We start from the raw sequence: 19,819 nt of genomic DNA on the forward strand, positions 1-19,819 counted from the left end.
CAGCCTTGTGGCATGTTGACTTTGAGTCATTTTATCTGTTCCTTCCTTGATGATATACACAAAGACTTGCCTACTGCAGGCTATATCTTCACTGATGTATACTGTCCTAATAACCTTTGATTGAAACCTAATGAAATAGTTTTCATGAAAAATATACTTTTATTATTTTTTTCTAATCAACTGAAAAACTCAAGCGGCCTACCACTTTAAACACTAGTAAATAGGAATGTGCATATTTTATCAGAACTGATCTTAGGCGGTGTCTTCCGGGACGCTGCTATTGTGTGTGTGTGATAGTGAGAGTGAGAGAGAGAGAGAGAGGGGGGGAGAGGGAGTGGAAGAGTGGGCTTTCATTCTCTACAGAAGTATGACTATGCGGGGGTTTCCTTAACGTTCATTCCCGCCGGCAGTTGAGTTGTATCAGCAAAGGTTAAATAGCGTAGGCTATTAATCAAGGGTCAGTTTTCCAAGAGTTCCTGGGCTGGACGTAGGGACATCATCTGTGGATAAAATGTATATATATATCGGCCCATTCTGGACTTATCAAATGAGAGTTGTTGCGCTATTGGCAGCGCTGTTGCTCAACCTGACAGGTAGATATTTATCTTATTATTTTATTTTCCCTTAAAAACAGGTTAACATTGCCTATTGCATTTTATCTTGCAGGCTAGTCAACGTCATATAGCGTTGCAAAGCATTTTGTCAAGAGTCGAATATTTAGGCAACCACATGTCGACTCGACACACTGTAGGTATCAACTTAAAATAGCGTATACTTTTTTTGGGGGGGGGGAGTAAAGCCTATGCTACTTTTAAATGTTATCAAGTGATCGTCATTAATTATCGAACAACGATTGACATCCATGTTGAAAAGGGATGTGCGCAATTCGCTCATGTTTAAATTGTTCTGGCTGGTCTTGTTCTGCGTTAAAATGTAAACATTAGACATTCAAATGCAGACATAAATCCAACCCCGTTGCGCTCCATACTGAGTTTAAAACACCTCTGCTTTCAAACTGGCGTCAATTGCACTCAGAAATACATCGACTTTCTGGATGAGATGAGATTCTAGGGTTGAGCGGCAGAAGCTGACATAGTAGCCAGGAACTTAAAGACCTAAAGAGGGCAATATAAGTCACGTTTATGCCATCTTATAGGCTACGACTGTGGCCATAGCCCCAAGCATATGCCTGTATCACAAGTAAAATCAACAGTTTAATTTGTTTTAATGTAGCCTATATGTAGGCCTAGTAAATAATAATTTAATAACTGTAGTCGAAGTTATCAGTTACTTTGTCTTTACATAGCCTATTACCTAGATACCAACGTAGCCTTATTCTGTTTAAATGCAATTACAATAGTGGAACCTATTCAAAACACCTGAGCAGCATTGAATGAAATCGTGTTAAGTGTAACGGCCTATCATAGCTAATGTCACAGCATGCTGTGATTGTGTTCAGTCATGGGTAACTACACATCTAATTTAATTAATTCAAATTAGACTTAAGGTTAATCTAAAGTGTGATGTCCCGTTCGCCCAGACATGAGCTCATCATGGGACATGATTATGTCATCAAATCCCATGAGCTTTTGGATTAAACTAAAATCTGAATGGATTAAAAGTTTGAAGTTCTCGGGCCAGACTCTGTGGGATCTCCCCTCAGAGGTTCTTCTGTATCATGGTCTAGTCTTGGTCCCAAACGACATACCAATCAACTACTGTTCAAAACAGGATTACACAATCTTTTCACCCTGCAATTCCCTTTCATTCATATTCACATTTGCCTGCAGCTGCAGCACATTGAAAACCAGTATCAAGCAAACAGTCAAGTGAGGCAGTTAATAAATGCCATTGTATCCCCAACTCTAACCTCCTCTCAGGTCCACATGCCTCCTCCTGTCCGCTGGAGATTGAGCCGCCCAGAGTTGTGGTGCCTTATGGGGGCTCTTTCTCAGTCCTCTGCCGTGCCCTCACTCCGTTGGTGGAAAACATCGCCGTGGAGGCCGCACATGGTAAACAGGACCAAAATCGAATCCAAAATGTTACCTGGTCTTTTGAACAGGTGGACGCCTGGGACATTGTGGCGTCGTGCTTCGTTAACCTTTTACCCAGCAGCAATTACACTGAACTTCAGTGTCAAAATGGCATACCCGTCACTGTATACAGTAAGTCCCTTTCCTGCACACGTTGCAACAATGGACCGAACCCATCATTTGCATTCGTTCTTTCACCATAAACTCCTGTTTATTTTAATTCAACAGAATACCCACAGAATGTGACCATCACGGACACTGAAGGCGGCTCGGATGCAGGCGAACTGGATGAGGGAATCCTGCGTGTGTTTCGCTGCGACGTCAACGATGTGGCTCCTGCTGAAAACATCATTGTGACGTGGCTCATAGGAAATAAGATTGTGCTGTCCAATCATCATTTGAAGGGCTCGAAGGACTTGAATGACACGAAGAAACCCAGAGACGTGACGTCGCTCTTCTCCTATGAACCCAGAAGAGAGGATGACGGACTCCAAATCAGGTGTCAAGTGGACTTTAACCTGGGACCCTCTGGACCCCAGAAACCTCAGACCTCCCAGGGGCTTTCACTTAGAATTAGATGTAAGTGTGGTTATTCATGCACTACATATTATTTCATATGCTTGATTTATATATATTATTTTTTTCATGTTGCTGATTTGATTATAATTGTGTTATTAAAAACTGGTAACAGCAATTAAGACTTAGGGTTAATTCATTCTTGTTTTATTTTTAGTAATTTACCCAAAGTTCAGGATGACAGTGCATCTTATCGGCGTTGACATATTCCCTGATGCTGTGGGTTTCAGATCCTCCAGAAAAGATCACTCAGCTGGAAGACACTGAACTGGAAGTTGGTTCGTCGGGCACACTGAAGTGCTTCTCCGATGCCTACCCAGCGCCGACATATCACTGGGATTACTACAAGACTGGGAACGTACAAGTGATGGATGTACCTGGGGGTTCCCATCTGCACATTAACAAGACCACCGATGTCAACATTGGCAACTACACCTGCATCGTGGCCAATGACCTGAAAAATATATCTAAGATGGCTAGAGTCACTGTTAAAGGTAAGCCCAAGATCATAACAAGCAGACATTTTTGAATTACATATTGCTTTAAAATTTCTTGCATAATTATTGTGTTAGTATATTGTATAACATTTGTAGCTGTATATCAATTTCAATTTGTAGGCATTACGTTGCCTTAAAAGTTAAAGTCAATTTTGTACCGGTTGATGGGATTGTTGTCTGGTCATAATTGCCACTGCATAAACCATTAGTGTAATGCTATATGAATTTGTGGTTTCATGATACTGTGCTACTTAAACCATTTCTTACTGAGGATGCTGACATCTTTTTAAAAAAATATGCGCCCGAGTTCGCATCATATATGGCAACACTCACTTAATATGCTGTTTAGTATCAGTCATATTTATAGACCCGGGTGGTGACGCTGGTTTTCGGGGGGAGGGTCGCTTCCTATACTTGGATACTTGGCAAAGTCTGAGAGACAATCCTGAAATGTAACGTTACCCCGGTCTACCGAAATTCAATTTCCGTTTGATTCACGTCCTATGAGCAGTGTACGTCAGTCAATCGTCCGAGCATATCGAGAATGATAAGAACATGATAAGAGGTAGATCATTTCAATGATCATAACTATTTAGTTGGGACGAACATTTTGACAAAGATAATTCCGAAATGAATGCAAACGGATATCCCTTGCGTCCCTCGCCTCTGGCCAGTAAACCCATGTAACTGAAAGTCCCGCCCTCTTTGTAGCCAATAACGCTCATTGTGATTGTCCCGTTCAGGCGTCCCGAAGTGAGATGAAGACGCCAGGGAACTCGGTTATACTTGGCATAACTCCTCTAGCGATTGAATGCGAACGTATAGCTCTTAGTTTAGTTGGCGCTGTCGATTGTAGCCGTAGTTTAAATTAATATTTAAGAAGACACGCCATAACGGGAGGGAAGCATCGATAATATCTAAAGCTTCTCAAGTTTTCCCAATGGAAGATTTGCAATGTGTTCGTCTTCTTTCAATCGTTTTCACGTTGGAATTGCTGTCAATTTCCAATACTATGTCTAGGTCAAGTGAGTATTATTTTCTTTAAGGTGACACAATTTAAACGATTTTATGAGATCGTGATAGCCCTACGAAGTAGCCGATGGTCAACTTTGGCCTCAACACTTCACTCGCCTCTAAAAGTAGCGGCTCCCTAGACATGTAGAGTCGACTTTTTACATTTGGTAAATCAACACACTCAATAAGGAAATCATGTTGATCAGTAAGTTAACAATAATAAAACGATCGGTTTGACCACAATGCTTAACCATTACGTTATCGGTGAGATACATTGTTTTAAATTACAAAGAATTCATCATACAAGTGCCCATTTTCTTGAGTAGGAGGGGTATCCTTCCTGAATGACGCCATCCGTGTATGCTACATTCCTCCTTTCAACAGCTTTGTAAAAGAAATATGCAGCATCGAATGACTGAGGTTTTTTGGTAAAAGAAAGGAAAACACTAATTATCCTTTCCTTTATTCTACTCTTCAGGTGCCAACTCCCAATGCCCTATTACAATTACTCCGGAGAGATTGGTGATGCCATATGGAAACCAAAAATCAGTGTTATGCGAGAATAGTAACGAAGATGCATCAAGAAATGTGATTGCCCTCAACTGGCGAGTCGATCATCACATTGTTCCTGGCCCTCGGTTGTTCCTTGACAAAGTTCTAGTTTGGGATCCGAGGGCCGAATGTATTGGAACCTTTTCCGGAATCGGAAAGTGCAGTAAACCTTTTGATGTAACATTTTACAGTAAGTATGATAGAAGATGAAGGATTGCTTTTTTTTTGTCCTATCAAGCATTAACTTAATAGCTAACAAGAGCCTATATAGAATTGACAAGGGAGCACAAGTCTGTCGTTTTAACATGCTTGCTGCGTATCCCATTGCTTCCCTAGAAACAGCAGACAGTGTGTCGATCCATTCAATAAACCACACAGGTCCTATGTTAGCGGACGAAGAGTACCAGCTGCAGTGTGACATCGTCAACGTTGCTCCTGTGCAAAACCTCACCGTGAGGTGGTACCAGGGCGATGACCTCCTCAAGGACCAGGGTAGGTGACATCGGTCAGGGGTTGTATCAGCAGCCAAACTGAGCCCTTATAAGTGTAACCAATATTGTTTCAGTGAGAATAGTGCGATTATTGATCCCCAGGCGGGGAAATTTGGCTGTTGACAACAACAGAAAGAGAGATGCTTTGTATCATTAAAAATGCATTACAATAAAATGCCAATGATAAATGTATGACATAAAAATACCTTTTTCCGATATTATCCAAAAATCTCTACCCTGCGATTTTTTTGTTGTGCAGGTTGTATAGCTACTCTGCAATTTTGATCAGACTCACTTGTACGTCTGCCAATCGACTGAATGTGTGTGCAAGTCAATATAAGGTCCGTTCCCCGTCTCTCTGTGTCCAGGCAGCCTTCGGGTGACCGGCTGCCCCCACCAGAACAAGGTGGAATGTGACAACCAGGTGATCAGGTCCCCTGTGAACGCGTCCTCCACCATCACGGTCCGCTTGGGAAGGAATCCGGACGGAGCTCAGTTCAGGTGTGAGGCGCAGTTGGCCCTTGAAGAACAACCTCCTCCACCAACGAATTCCAGCGTTCTCAGCCTCAGTGTTCATTGTGAGTACCGCAGTGTTGATGGTTTTTATGCGTGCGTGCGTGCGTGCGTGCGCATACTAAAGGTTAATCATTATTATGTGCTTCATAATCATGCGGTATGTTGTCTCGTTTTGATATCTTATGATAAGATTATCACATGCCCTAATATCTCTCTCTTTCTCTCTCTCTCTCTCTCTCTTTTCTGCAATGTTGAGGATGTGTGTGTGCGCGTATGTGTGTGTGTGTGCGGCTGTGAGTGGAAGCTAGGTTTTGATAAGCATACTCCTAGTTCATGCTTATTATATGCTTCAAATTCATGCGTACGTTCACTACGTTGTCTCTTTGTGATGTTGTTGGATTAGATTGTCTTCACATGCCCTAATATTTAGTCGGTTCTCTCCCTCTCGCTCTCTCTCTCTCTCTTTCTCTTTCCAGACGAGCCTATCATCAACAGAACCAAACTACCGTTAAGATTACAAGTCTTCAAGGGACGCCCAACGGAGCTGGTGTGTGAGGCCGACGGCAGGCCAGCACCAAACATCCACTGGGTCTCAGAAAAAGGCGTCCGTGTATCCGGTGGAAACCTTAGAGTCACGGAAGCAGGAGTCTGGACCTGCAACGCCACTAATGTGGTGGGTTCCAGCTCCCGTGCAGTGGAGGTCACTGTGCTGGTGAAAGGTGCGCACATGCTTACCCAACCTTTTTGATGTTTGTCTAGTATTGTCTCATGGAGCGGCCTCTGCGGACGTCGGGAATATGTTTTGGGTTGTACGGGTTGCTGAACGAGTTGAGTACGAAGGGATTTAAAGAATGCTACTCACCATGCTATTCATAAGGAGAGTGAAGTAATAACAGAGCGTCCGTTTTTAATGTGCTTGATGCGGATCCCATTGCTTCCCTAGAAACGGCAGACCAGGTGTTGATCCATCCCTTGGGACACACAGGTCCTATGTTAGCGGACAAAGAGTACCAGCTACAGTGTGACATTGTCAACGTTGCTCCTGTGCAAAACCTCATCGTGAGGTGGTACCAGGACGATGACCTCCTCAAGGACCAGGGTAGGTGACATCGGTCAGGGGTTGTATCAGCCAAGCTTAGGTTTGAAGGAGTTTGATGCGACATTCCAATGTAATCAGTGTCATTAAATTTAGCTTACAATTGGGGCCAGCAATAACACGTTTTGCTTCAGTGTTCTACATCATGGGTTGGCAGAATGATGACGATTTTCACTACATAGTGTACTCAATAAAAAAGACATAAAAAAGCCAGTGCAATATGCAGAGTCTAACAGCGATACAACCAAGGCAACAGCAAGGTGTGCACCACAGAGGGGAGTCTCGCAAACACAACCAAGTGAGTCCCGTGAGTTTGCTGATATTTCGCAGGCAGTGACTGGGCTACAAAGTGTTCGGGGCTGGAGACTAGGAAAGTGGTACTGGCGTATTTGCTTTTGATTGCTGAAACAGCTCAAAGTTAAGATCCTCTTAATTTTTCCCGGCGATGAGGTACAATAAGTGACGCAAAACGTGACTCAAGAGTGGTACCAATTGTAAATTTAATCTAATTACCCAGATTGTAATGGAAAGTTGCAAACAAAATTCTTGAAAAACTCGTTCTCACTGCCGGAACCAGGGCCTCAATGGGCTTAATCGGCGAAGTGCCGCATAAACAAGGATGTGGATGCATTGGGATGAGCTACAAAATGATATATTTTGTTACCCACACTTTCATCAAATTCTTAATATTTTTTAAAAGCTATTACAAACTTACAATTTTGAACCAGTTTGTGAAGAACATTCTTATTTTTTTAGCTACCCCAATTTTGATTACATGGGTTGATTGACCTCAGAGTCACTTGTAAGTCTGCCAAACAACTCTGTGTGTGCAAGTCAATATAAGGTCTGTGCCCCGTCTCTCTGTGTCCAGGCAGCCTTCGGGTGACCGGCTGCCCCCACCAGAACAAGGTGGAATGTGACAACCAGGTGATCAGGTCCCCTGTGAACGTGTCCTCCACCATCACGGTCCGCTTGGGAAGGAATCCGGATGGAGCTCAGTTCAGGTGTGAGGCGCAGTTGGCCCTTGAACAACAACCTCCTCCACCAATGATGTTCCACCTCCTCCACCTCAGCGTACACTGTGAGTTCTGCAATGTGGAGGATGTGTGTGTGTGTGTGTTTGTGTGGCTGTGAGTGCAAGCAAGGTTTTGATAAGCATACTCCTAGTTCATGCTTATATATTCTTGAAATTCATGCGTATGTCTCCTTTTGATGTTGCTAGATTAGATTATTTTCACATGCCCTAATATTTAGTCCTCTCTCTCTCTCTCTCTCTCTCTCTCTCTCTCTCTCTCTCTCTCTCTCTCTATCTCTCTCTATCTCTATCTCTATCTCTTTCTCTTTCTCTTTCTCTTTCCAGACAAGCCTATCATTAACAAAAAACCAGAGTCAAAGGTTCCAGTCTTCAAGGGATACCCAGTGGAGCTTGTGTGTGAGGCCGACGGCAGACCAGTAGCCGACATCCACTGGTACTCAGCAAAAGGCGACCATGTATCCGGTGGAAACCTTACAGCCATAGAAGCAGGCGTCTGGACCTGCAACGCCACTAATGTGGTGGGTTACAGCGACACAGAAGTGGAGGTGGTGATGAAAGGTGAGACCATGCTTACTCAATGTCAGGACTAAGAAGGACGAAGGTGATCATGAAACACAATGTTTAAAAAATATGAATGGATAATGAATATAGATATAGGATTACTAGATACATTTAACAATTATCATAATCTATAATATATAATCGACTGGGTAGGCCGCTGCATTGATCTTGTGACGTCAATATCGGGTGGATTTGGAAATGACTTGTGGTGGCTAATCAACATAACACCTGGTGTAATACTAGTTCTCATCCGTTGAATTCACATTAACGGTGCGTTTTTTATCCCTCTCATCCCAGAGGACTATCTGCCCCTCATAGCCGGCTTTGTGGCCGCAACGGTTCTCATAATCTCGGCCGTCTTTATTTTCTTCTACTCCATCTACTACAAGAACACCAAGATGCGCCGCTACAGTCTCAAGAACCCCAAACCCAGCGTTCTGAACGGCAACGTAGCACACAACAGCTGGGACTCGCAGCTTCCTATGACCAAGCTGTCCTAGCCTTAATAGACACAGGTCTGTCCGAGCGTTAGTACAAGATGTGTACCTCCCCGCATTGAACCGCTCTGAATGATGTTCTCCTTCTGCCACTGGAGATGTTAGTGGTTTTGACTGTAACAGGTGCCACTTGTCAGCCACAACTGGCCGACGCTGGATGTTGATTTTAAACCCTGTCTCAGAAGCATGCTTCCAGCAAGCTTCATGATGTATTGTCTTATAGGGGTCCCCCTCCAACTTTAGTTGAGTTTTATGAATACCACGGACAAAAGCCTCTTCTAATCCAAGACAATCGTGTATACTACTGGATCGTTGCGTTTCTCAAAGTAGTAATGGGAAATGATCTCAAAGGGAATAACTGAAGGAAATCTTTATTTTATTTTATATGATTGTGATAGTTGGTAGCTCCAATCCACAACTTTCAATAGTTCGAACGTTTGTTATGAACAATCAGAAGGTGTGTTTTTCTAAGATTGCTGTTAGATTGAACCAACAAAGAGTGCACTGGTCTATTGCCTGCCTACTTCTCTGCTAAAGGGCAGCAATGAATCACTGCAAATATGATTCATACCAGCGTCATTATTATGGTTAAAATTAGCCTAAATTTCAGAGAACCATGTTTCCATCACTATGCTAAGAAGCCAAACACTGTGCACTATTGGTGGTTTAAGTGCCTGGTCCCTTTATTCAATGTGCTGTTCTTGACTTTTTGGACTTCTGAGTCCTGTTGTTGCCTGCATAATTGTCTGGTATTGCAGGGTATTCTGCTAAAAACCTTTTGTATATTTTTTTAGGTTATGTGAGTATTTTTTATTTTTTTTATTAAATTGATATGAAAAATATATGTAAATGTTCTATCAATTGGACTGCAAGCTAAGTAATGTAATTAGTCAGATAAATCAAGGGACCTTATATGTATGTAATTTAAAGAAACAGTCTAGTCTATACTATATACAGTATATTTTATGAATAAAGCAGTTAAAGTGTAATTCCGGCGAAAATTTAACCCAGGTTCTTTTTCGGCATGAAAACCCATAAAATAAGAACTCCAGACACTTTTTTCCCCGTTGCCAATAGAGTAAAGCACTTGCCCAAAGTTGCCCTGAGCAGTGCAACAGCACAAATGGCTGCCAAGTTATTGGCTAGGGGCACAGCGAACGCTTCCTAATCTGTGTTTTTTTAACCATATTGCTAAAAATAGCACCAAACCTCTGCAGTAGCATGATTAGGGTCCCTACACATAAAACGAAGCATCAACAAGTTAGTTAGCGTACCGGGAGTATATTAAAAAAGACTGTTTTCCAAGTCTATGCCTTACCGGTAGGTTGTGTTTCCAGGAAGTCCACTCGATTACCGGCTACCGTTAATAATTTAATAGAGGCGCCTACAAATACTCAGTCTATACTCTATTATCAACGAAAAAAAATGTCTGGGGGGCTAATTTTATGCGTTTTAATGCCGAAAAATACCCTGGGTTTAATTTTCGCCGGAATTAGACTTTAAGGAAGGGAAGAATCGGAAATACTGTTGCTAATGCCTAGCGCGTTGTTGTCGCAAAAATGAGTATATAGGTCTTTATATTTAAATATCTTAAATCTGATGTGATTTACATTATGTCTGAAATGTATGATATAAAGATTTCTGGAAAACCGAGCACAACCACAAACATTGAGCCTATCAATGACTATATAACCAGGTATTTTGGTAAATTATAACTGTATGAAGAAGGAAGAGCTAGGCTACTCTTTTTTGCGTATACTGCTGTGAATATATTTTTGTGACTTTTTGTAAAATGTTTGACGATTACACTTTTTGCTATTGGCTTTATTGTTATTTTTCAGCCAGTCAATACTGCTTCCGATATTGCTGATATTGTACTTGTTAGAGATATAACACTAATCATTAAATTGCTTTGGTCTCTTAACCTACAAGCACCTCTGTGGCGGTGTCCAATTTCAGGCAACTCCACCGCCACCTATAGGTGTACATTATTTCTACTACACCACACAGATAAAATGTTAATAAAAAGTAACTTCACAAAATATCGAAAAAGGCACATTTCTAAAAGGTCATTTCGAGTCAGCTGTCTCAAGTCTAAGTTAAGTCATGAATACCAAGTCGAGTCTTGCATTAAGGTTTGTCAACCAAAAAGGTTGCAACATTTTTCCGGTTTGTCTCAACCTGTAGGCTATTGCCCTTTTCCGCTATACAGGCGCGGCTGGGATTTCCATTACCGTTACAACCAATATTCCCCCTTTTGTGCTTCCTCCTCTCAATAGCTCACTGAGAGCCGATTTATTTCATATTATTCCTGTTTACACTTTGGACTATTATACACCGCTATTTCACAGAGTGCCACACGGTGTCCTTGATATTATTTCAATATGGATATCAGCGATCTAGTGTGACATATTGTCAGAGTGTCTTTACACCCAGACTAATTAGAACGAACTAATCCGTCCAATTTCAACTACCTACTTTGTTTTGTCAAACCAACATCACCGCGGTTCGCTTCTCTTCCTTTATTAGGCTATATAAAGCTTCTAAAGTTATGAAACGAACAAATAATAAAGAATCAAGCTGTTATAGGAACTCTTGCCATAGGCCTACTACTCTCCGTGCATGGCAATGCGTCGCATACAAAATAACATACCTTTTACTGTATTTTTTAGGTAGGCTATATGTTTCTACAATTTGAATTGAGACATCGCGGAAATCTCTGAACAGAAAACCGTCATGATGACGTCATCGAACCCCGCCCGGATCTTAAAAATACTCTGCTGGACTGATCTGCCTTCTTTGGAAATACATATCATCACGCCGACTCAGTTGCAAAGGCAAAGTGTGAGCGGACCTTTGTCAAAGTAGTCTGGTGGTGTTTAGGTGATTCAGTCTAATACCCACCTGTAGCCAGCTTACAACATGTGGCGTGTACGTGCGTGGTTCCTTATTTTTGATGTAGCTATTTTTGTTTCAGGTAAGAACTGGGTTGAACTTTTTTATATTTAGGTCAAATTGATGGAATAGCAACGTTGGAAAGTAGGGCACGATTGCTATGGGTTAGCGGGATTAAAGCAGCTGTTGTGATATGTCTGCTAATTAAACATCCGTAGAGGGAACGAATGTTTTTTGCATGTAGGGCTGTGTAGTTAGTGTAGTAGGCTACTATACGCAGCAGTGGACCGACCTAACGTTATGTGTTAAGGATCACGCTTCATTGTTTAATCTTTGAATAACTTGATCTCGGCGGCACGTCAATGTATCGTAGTCCGGTGATACAATATGTTTTGAAAAAAGCTTTTGATTCCACCTGTAGGTCAATCTCGGAACAGTTCGTGTCCCCTCGAACTGAGCCCTAGCAGTGTTATTGTCAGGTTCGGAGACCCCGTCTCCGTAAACTGCAGCACATCGCTGGACGAGTTCGAAGGAATGGGATGGGAGGCCCCAGAAGGAGGCACATCCTTGTCAGGAAAATTACAATTTGTCACATGGACATTAGCTTCACTTAAGACGTGGTCAATAAAACCAATATGCTACATAACTACCATTGATCAAATTCAATGTGTGCAGGATTTAGAAGTCACTGTCTACAGTAAGTACAACTTTATATAGGCTACCTGTCCAACAACATTGTTTCAAATTGTATGGCCATTTTATCAAACACAAACATTTTTTATGTTTTGCTTTCAGAAATGCCGGACAGTGTGTCAATCTTCCAGCCAAATTTAACTGGGCCCATGGAGGCCGGTAGGACTTACCGGCTGCAGTGTGACATCCGAAACGTTGCGCCAGTGAGAAACCTCTCTTTGACCTGGTACAGAGGAACTGAGATCATCAAGACTGAGATGCGTTACAACGATAGTGCAACGCCTCAGAATGAGTCATTTTCTCTGCTGATAACCGCCAAGAAGGAATATGATGGACTCCAAATCCAATGCAAAGTGCAAATGAATCTGGGAGTTTCTGGCCCAGAATTGTCTCCAATAAAGTCAGAACCATTTGACATGGTGGTACATTGTGAGTCTCTCAAGTCACTTGCTTCAGAAACACTGTAGATGGGTGAAATTGTAAAATTTGATTTTAGTTAGATTTCTATTCCTATTCATTTGTTTGTTTCTATTTCTAAACTTTTTCCCATTTTAATTTGTCAAAGAGCTCTACTACCAGCCATGGTGGTTGTGTGTTTTATAACGTTGTACTCCCTGTAGATCCACCATCCTTCACCAGTCCTCAACAAGAGATCCTGGACCTCGCAGTGGATGGTAAACCCATCTTGAACTGCAGTTCTGATGGGAACCCCCAGCCTTATTACCGCTTGCTGTCCCCTGCTAGCGATCTGAAGTCTCCAGAGACCAGGGGTGTCTTCAGGCCCCTCTCACCCCTACTTCCCGGCACCTACAACTGCACAGCCACCAACCGTTTGGGATCCGCGACCAAGGTTTTCATCGTCCATAGGAGTAGTAAGTTCCCGTTATTGCTATTTTTGATGGATCTCATTGACAACCCTAACCCAACCCCCTCCCCCACCCTACCTCACCAACTACCTTCATTCTTCAGCAGGTAGCGCGGGGAAGACTGCAGGGATCGTAGTGGGAGTGCTCATACTTGTAGGGGTTGCATTGGCTGGTGTGGTTTATTACAAGCAGCGGTCTAAAGCCTAGACGAATCTGGAGTAATAAGCTGAGGGGTCAGCGTCTGTTACGTTTTGAAGAATGTAACGAAAGCTTCCTTCTCCCACAGACAGTTCGGCAACGTTTTGGCTCATAGTCGGACCGGTTTCGGCCCTGGCACTTGTTCTCATTGGCGGTACTGTTTGGGCGACAAGAAGAGGCCACTCACAGAGCTCTCCCAAAACAAACATTTTGTAAATAGTAATTATGAACGATTAAATGCATGTCCCTTTTTGAGTTTGAGCTGGGGAACACATAGAGGTTTCTACATCACTTGTGAGCATGCAGTCCTCATGCTCTCATATTAAGCCTTATCAAACACATCTTGTGAGCGGATGCTGGGACGGATATGGCGGGCATTTCCTGCTTTTTCAACTTTTTTTTAAACCATGAAAGACAATTTACAATTCAACATAAATATCTGTTAACATTTGCAGGATAACGGTGCTTATTCTTTTTTTATTTTGTGATTTTACTCTTCTTCATATTCTTGCCAATGATAAAAGTTGTAATGGTGTATTTGAAATATAAATGCAAGCATAATCAGCAACACTTTTTATGTTGTCTTGATGATTTTCTTGTAATTTTAATGTCCAGAACCAACTGACCTTGAGGGAGTTTGTTTTTATAATTATTTTTGTAATCATGATTAGTCCGCTGTTATGAATAACAACATAAGAGGTCACATGAATAAGAAAAGGTCACATAAAACCGATGAAGTTTTGATGAAATGGCATGTATTTGTATGCCGGATTGTGTTTCTTTGTTTATTTTCAAGTGCACTTTTTAACTTGAGTGTTTAACATGCGGTTTGCTTTTAAGGCTCATGTTATTCATAATTTGTCCTTTGCCAAATAAGTACTATTTAGCTCACATGGTATTTTTTAAGCAAAACATGTTTTGCTTTGATTGCACTAATTTATTTCAATGTGTTGATGTTGAAATGTTGATATGTTTTGTTTATCATTTATTAGTGTGATTTTTGAATATATATATGTATATTTAATTTCTGGTTGTTACAGCACAATTATTAAATACTTTAATGTATGATGTTAGAATCTTATGTTTTGTTTACCTTTTTATGCATGATTTTTTAATGTATGCATTTGTAAGATGCTAATGGGTCACTCACTCTGTAGCATTCTCAGGCAGCATACTGATTAAAGCAAAGTCAAACCAGTGTTTTGCACTGAAGCATGTTTCTCTGCAACCTTTTGTCACCCCCTTGGACCTCTCTTTCACTCTTTCATTCTAGAATCCATTAGCCAGTGCCAAGACAGCCATACTAATTAGTGCAAACCAATGTGAATGTAAATCAAAGACTGAGGCAACCGTCCTGTCATGGGAATATAAAACATTTTTTCACAATTGCGTCCTTCATACTCTCATTTCTTCAGTATTGGATTTTTTCATTAATGTAACGACTGGTAAGAAATAATTCGAACTAGCCTGAAGTCAGAAAGCTATATGCATTTTAGATTAGAAGGTTTGCTTTCCATGCATTCATTGATCCTTTTTTGATTAACTGATGTAATGCCAGGGCTGATGTGCTGTGTGGGATTGTAATCACAGTAGGAGCCCTGCAAGAAAATCGCTTTTGCTTCTAGTTCTGCATGCAGGGATTCAACATACATTCATTTTAAAGCTATAGGATATTAATTCCATTATTTCTATAAAGGTAATATCCCAGATGTTATAGCTTAGTGATTCAGTCTCATGTCACCCTATAAATAACTAGTTTGCAGAATAATTTGTTATGTAAACCCAATTAGTTAAATCCCGGGTCTTAGAGAATCATTCCATTGTTTGGTTGATAAGTAGGCCGTTTGTGGATTATATGACGATTATTAATTTAGTCAGGGTATGTAGCCTACTGAACCTCGGAATTTAAAGTCCGGTTCAACAAGGCCAGCCACCTGTAAGATTTCCCCTCTCTCCTAGATCCCCGCCATCGCTCGGTCGGATGGGAGGGGGCCTTTGTTCAAACATAGTTCAATGTTACGTTGCCAAGCACGGTCAAGTTGGAATTTCTCTGCCGTCCCTCACTGCAATGACGATGGGAAGAAACTCGCTCCAATGGATTTCAGCGATTTGCATGATATACTTAGGTAAGAAAGCGTCTTCAGCACCTCCTAAACTGATTATTTTATTATATTTGATGCAAAGTGTTAGTTAGTGCCTTAATCAGGAGCCTCTACCATTCTTAACCTACTTATCGCAAGGTGACTCATGGTCCCAACACGACGTTCTGTGAGGCTTCGTGTCGAATGTGATGGTGGTCAATAGCCATTCCTTTAGCATGTTTAAAGCGGAGCAAAGTTTCTGAATAATTGAATTTCATACTATGGTTAATTTTGTGTCTGTGTGTGGTCGAGTGCCGTGCGTGCACGCGTGTTTGAACTGTGTGTGTGTGTGTGTGTGTGTGTGTGTGTGTGTGTGTGTGTGTGTGTGTGTGTGTGTGTGTGTGTGTGTGCGCTCCCCTGTGCAAAAGCAAACATTACAAATCCAGGTCCTGCATTATAATCGGTGCATTTGTAATCACATCATCACTGTATCTTTAGTGTCAGGGGAAGGTTGCTCCCTGGTCCTCAAGCCCGCCAGAGTGGTGGTGAAGTTCGGGGAGCCCGTGTCAGTCACATGTGAAGCCGCCCGTCGACCTCGAGTACTGGGTTGGGAATCAACAGTCGGCGCAGCCCATACCCAGCAGGACCTCTCGGTCCAGTGGAAGGCAGACAGCCTTATCGATTGGATAGAGGAGCCTATCTGTTATGGAGTATTTTCCACTGCCCCCAGGCAGTGTGAGGAGAAGCTCAACCTGGTCCTCTACAGTGAGTCAACCACTTGTTTGATCTTGTCCGCTCATATAGGCTAGTGTACTAGCCATTTGTTACATAACAAGCATTGATTTCACCTGCTATTGACACACCGTTATTCTCCTCCGTTCTTTCTCAGAAACCCCCGACAGCGTCTCTATCCGCTTAGTGAACCACACTGGCTCCATGAAGGAAGGCAAGGAGTACCAGCTTCTCTGCGAGGTGCAGAACATCGCTCCTGTCCAGTACCTAGTGCTGAGGTGGTACAGGGACCAGACAGAGGTCTATCACAGTGCCTTCACTGAACTCACACAATCCTCTCCGGTGCAAGTCTCCTCCATTCTCTTGATAACTCCAACCAGAGCGGACAATGGAGCCCAGTACAGGTGCGTGGCCGAGCTGGACCTTGGACCAGAGGGGCCCCAGCTGGCTCCTACAGTCTCCTCCGGCACCCTGAATGCCTCCGTACACTGTGAGTTGGAAGCCCTGCATATATATGTTTAAAATATAAATGTTTTCATTAGGATTGAGCTTGTAGAAAACCTTATTTGAGTTTGGAGGCAAGTCAAACATTCTGCTGATGGGTGTTACGTATTTTAAATAATCTAAGCTACCCACACATAGACTCAATGAAGCAGGACCAAACATATAAGCCGTAAATACTATACATAGCCACAAGGGGAGCAATACCTTATTGGAGGCTGCTCCAGCCACAGATAGCAGCACTTTTATATATACGAAGAAGCCGAAGTCATTACGTCACCCCGGCTACGCCCACTAGGCCACGCCCACTTGGCGGTCTCTTACCTGTGCGCCCAGTGTGAAGAGGGCAGAGATTAATAACCACACGCGCGCAGGGTCACGGGCCTCTGCCCGTGGCCCATAGATCAGAGATTTGCAGCGACACCCGCGAGGGGACATGGGCCTTTGCCCATGTCCCGTAGTAGCCAGAGTTATTATCTCTCACACGTGTTCCATTCTTTAGCTAAGATGGGTCGTATATCCTTGTTCGCAAGATTACAGTCAAAATGTTTAAAGGGTGCAGGTTGCTTGAATAATGCTGCATATGTTGTAACTCTGTGTTGCATAACTTAACAATTCAATCAGAGCAAGTACATTAAAACCATTTTATGAGACTAATACACTGTCAAACTATATCAAGTGGCCATTACACAAACATAGCTCTATGTTTTAAAACAAAAAAGTGTGTTTTTCCCGGTAGATCCCCCAGACTTTCTCAGTCCGGAGCCAGAGATGCTGGACCTGGTAGTGGGGGAGGAGGTCACCCTAAATTGCAGTGCCAGCGGGTACCCTACGCCCATATACAGTTGGCTGTCAGCCCATACCCTGCAGGAGACCCTGACGGATGAAGCCATCATCACGTCCTCTGCGCTGCTCCCTGGTACCTACACATGCACTGCCTCCAATAGGCTCGACAGCAAGAGCAAGCGCTTTCTGCTCAAGGCCAGATCTAAAGGTAGGAGGGACTCAAGAACAATCAAGTCAATCTTTATTTTATTTTTTATGTTTATTTTTTTCTACATAATGTTTGTTTTTTGCTTAGGTGTGTAGAAAACTGGATCCTGTGAATGCGGTGGCAGCCAAGAAGAACATTGAGAGTATGAGAAGTATTCTTCAGGGGAGAAAATATGTGTCTTCCAGGGAAGGGGTGCCTTGAAAACTCAAAGGATATTTTGGGGGGCCTTAACACGGAGAATCACAGGTCACTTAAAGCGCAGAAGGTGAAGCAACTCTTCAAGGAGTTGTTATTCCCTTGTAACAGATGTGTTTTATTTGAATATAGATGTTCTCAAACCTAATTTGTAGTTTTAAGATATATTGCATCTTTTAGTTTTTGACAAAGAAAGGCTCTTTAAGACTATTAAAAACTATATTACTTACCTTGCTAGACAAAAAGATAATCTATCTGACCTACAAATATATTTAATGTCTAAAATAATATTATTATTTTTTTTTCTGTTTCAAAATTAGTATAGAATATGCAAACAAGTGATAGCTAATCCTTTAGAGCATTACTCACCATTATAGTTAGAAAAGTATAAGCGTGTGGAGGTATAACAGTGCCAAATGACCTCAATGCAAAATGGCATGTTGAATTAGTAAAAACGTAATAAAAACATAGCACAATAACAATGCTTGAATATTTGCAATGTCTGCATTGCAATTTGATGCTTGAAAATGTTTATTGTCGAATTTGGTTGATAAAATACCATCTTCATTATTCTGCAGGTACAATGTATTTCAACCTTGCAAATTCAGGTTTAAATTCAGCTTCAAATGCTGTCTTAATATTCACCTTCCGGGTATCACAGAAAGAGCAACAAATTGCCAAGAAAATAACTGAAAGTGGCTTGAACCGTAAATTTGAACTTAGAGCTTGGTTCATCTTGTGGCTTCCACTGTCTGACAATCCCATCCCTACCACTCCCATAACCACCAGAGCTTGGAGCATGCTCTGCCTCCAAGCGTATGTGTAAGTGTGTCTGCAATCCATTGCTCTTCCTTTTCTGGCATGTTCAATTTAATATTACTTGCCAAATAATTAAGATAGTAATTTAACAAATTCAACAACAGAACTATTTCTAGCATCAGATGCAATGCAGAAAAATCAAAGCATTGTTTTTGGGTTACGTTTTATTAAATTAATGGAATTCAACATGCCATTTGCATTGAGGACTCTTGGCAATATAATACTTGAACATAAGCATCATTAATACTTTTGTTTTGTTGGTTTTCTCCAATCAAATATAGAAAATACAACACACAACATGAGTGGTTTGTAATCTAGCAAATATACATTGACAATGCAAGTGTCAACATTTGTTCTGTTTCTGGAAAAATGCTATGTTTGTATTTCATTTGTTTTTAATTAATTTAAGCCTGGATTTACTTGCTTCACCATGTCCTGGACAGGCCTACAGCTGCTACTTACCGACTTCATCCTGGAACCATCTGAGCCATATTGGACAAATAGGGTCCAAATTGATTCATTATTTATATCCCTTTGCTCCATGACCTGGCCACCTCTGATACTTCTGATTAGATTATTAAATGCACACATGTAAATGTAAGAGTTATTTTTTGTCTACAGGCCAGGACCAGCTTATTTGTTTCATCAATGACATTTCCTGTAAATCAACTACAAACCATGTTTCCCAATTAAAATGAACTCATGCTAACATGGAACATTTGCATCTATTTAAATTAATATTCTACTTTAAAATATGTCAAAGGAATATTGCATATTTATTCTAAGATGTTCTGTTTTATTTATCTTCTTTTTTTCCCTATTTCATACATCTAACCATACCTTTACTACTGTGTGATGCTTTCTTGGTCGTGTTTGACTTGGAATTTTTTTTTTTGTCAGGCCATAGACTTTTTCGACTTAAGTACAAAGGGTTTTTATAAATAAAGTTCACTAACTTTCTTTCAGCAAACATGTC

At 41.6% G+C, this 19,819-nt stretch overlaps 1 protein-coding gene across 1 annotated transcript; it reads left to right on the plus strand.

Moving 5' to 3' along the window:
* The first annotated feature begins 337 nt into the window (after positions 1-337).
* On the plus strand, positions 338-19,806 carry LOC130404234 (uncharacterized). Its single transcript, XM_056608881.1, has 22 exons — positions 338-593; positions 1,881-2,165; positions 2,262-2,612; positions 2,840-3,103; positions 4,599-4,862; positions 5,009-5,164; positions 5,532-5,741; positions 6,156-6,398; positions 6,623-6,778; positions 7,647-7,856; positions 8,136-8,369; positions 8,670-8,871; positions 9,007-9,044; positions 12,186-12,461; positions 12,560-12,886; positions 13,078-13,329; positions 13,610-13,733; positions 15,433-15,647; positions 16,101-16,367; positions 16,492-16,824; positions 17,575-17,829; positions 17,917-19,806. Exons 1-22 carry the CDS (start codon positions 512-514, stop codon positions 17,922-17,924), a joined length of 4,752 nt encoding a protein of 1,583 aa, XP_056464856.1. The 5' UTR covers positions 338-511; the 3' UTR covers positions 17,925-19,806.
* Positions 19,807-19,819: the final 13 nt, after the last annotated feature.

Source organism: Gadus chalcogrammus, chromosome 2 (genome assembly GCF_026213295.1).
Source record: "Gadus chalcogrammus isolate NIFS_2021 chromosome 2, NIFS_Gcha_1.0, whole genome shotgun sequence".
NCBI lineage: Eukaryota > Metazoa > Chordata > Actinopteri > Gadiformes > Gadidae > Gadus > Gadus chalcogrammus.

Bases quoted from the DNA above. Each gene is read 5' to 3' on its own strand.
- LOC130404234 (XM_056608881.1), top strand. From the start codon at position 512: ATGTATATATATATCGGCCCATTCTGGACTTATCAAATGAGAGTTGTT. The intron at 3,104-4,598 runs GTAAGCCCAAGA...TCTACTCTTCAG, and splicing joins GGCTAGAGTCACTGTTAAAG to GTGCCAACTCCCAATGCCCT. The intron at 8,370-8,669 runs GTGAGACCATGC...CTCTCATCCCAG, and splicing joins AGTGGAGGTGGTGATGAAAG to AGGACTATCTGCCCCTCATA.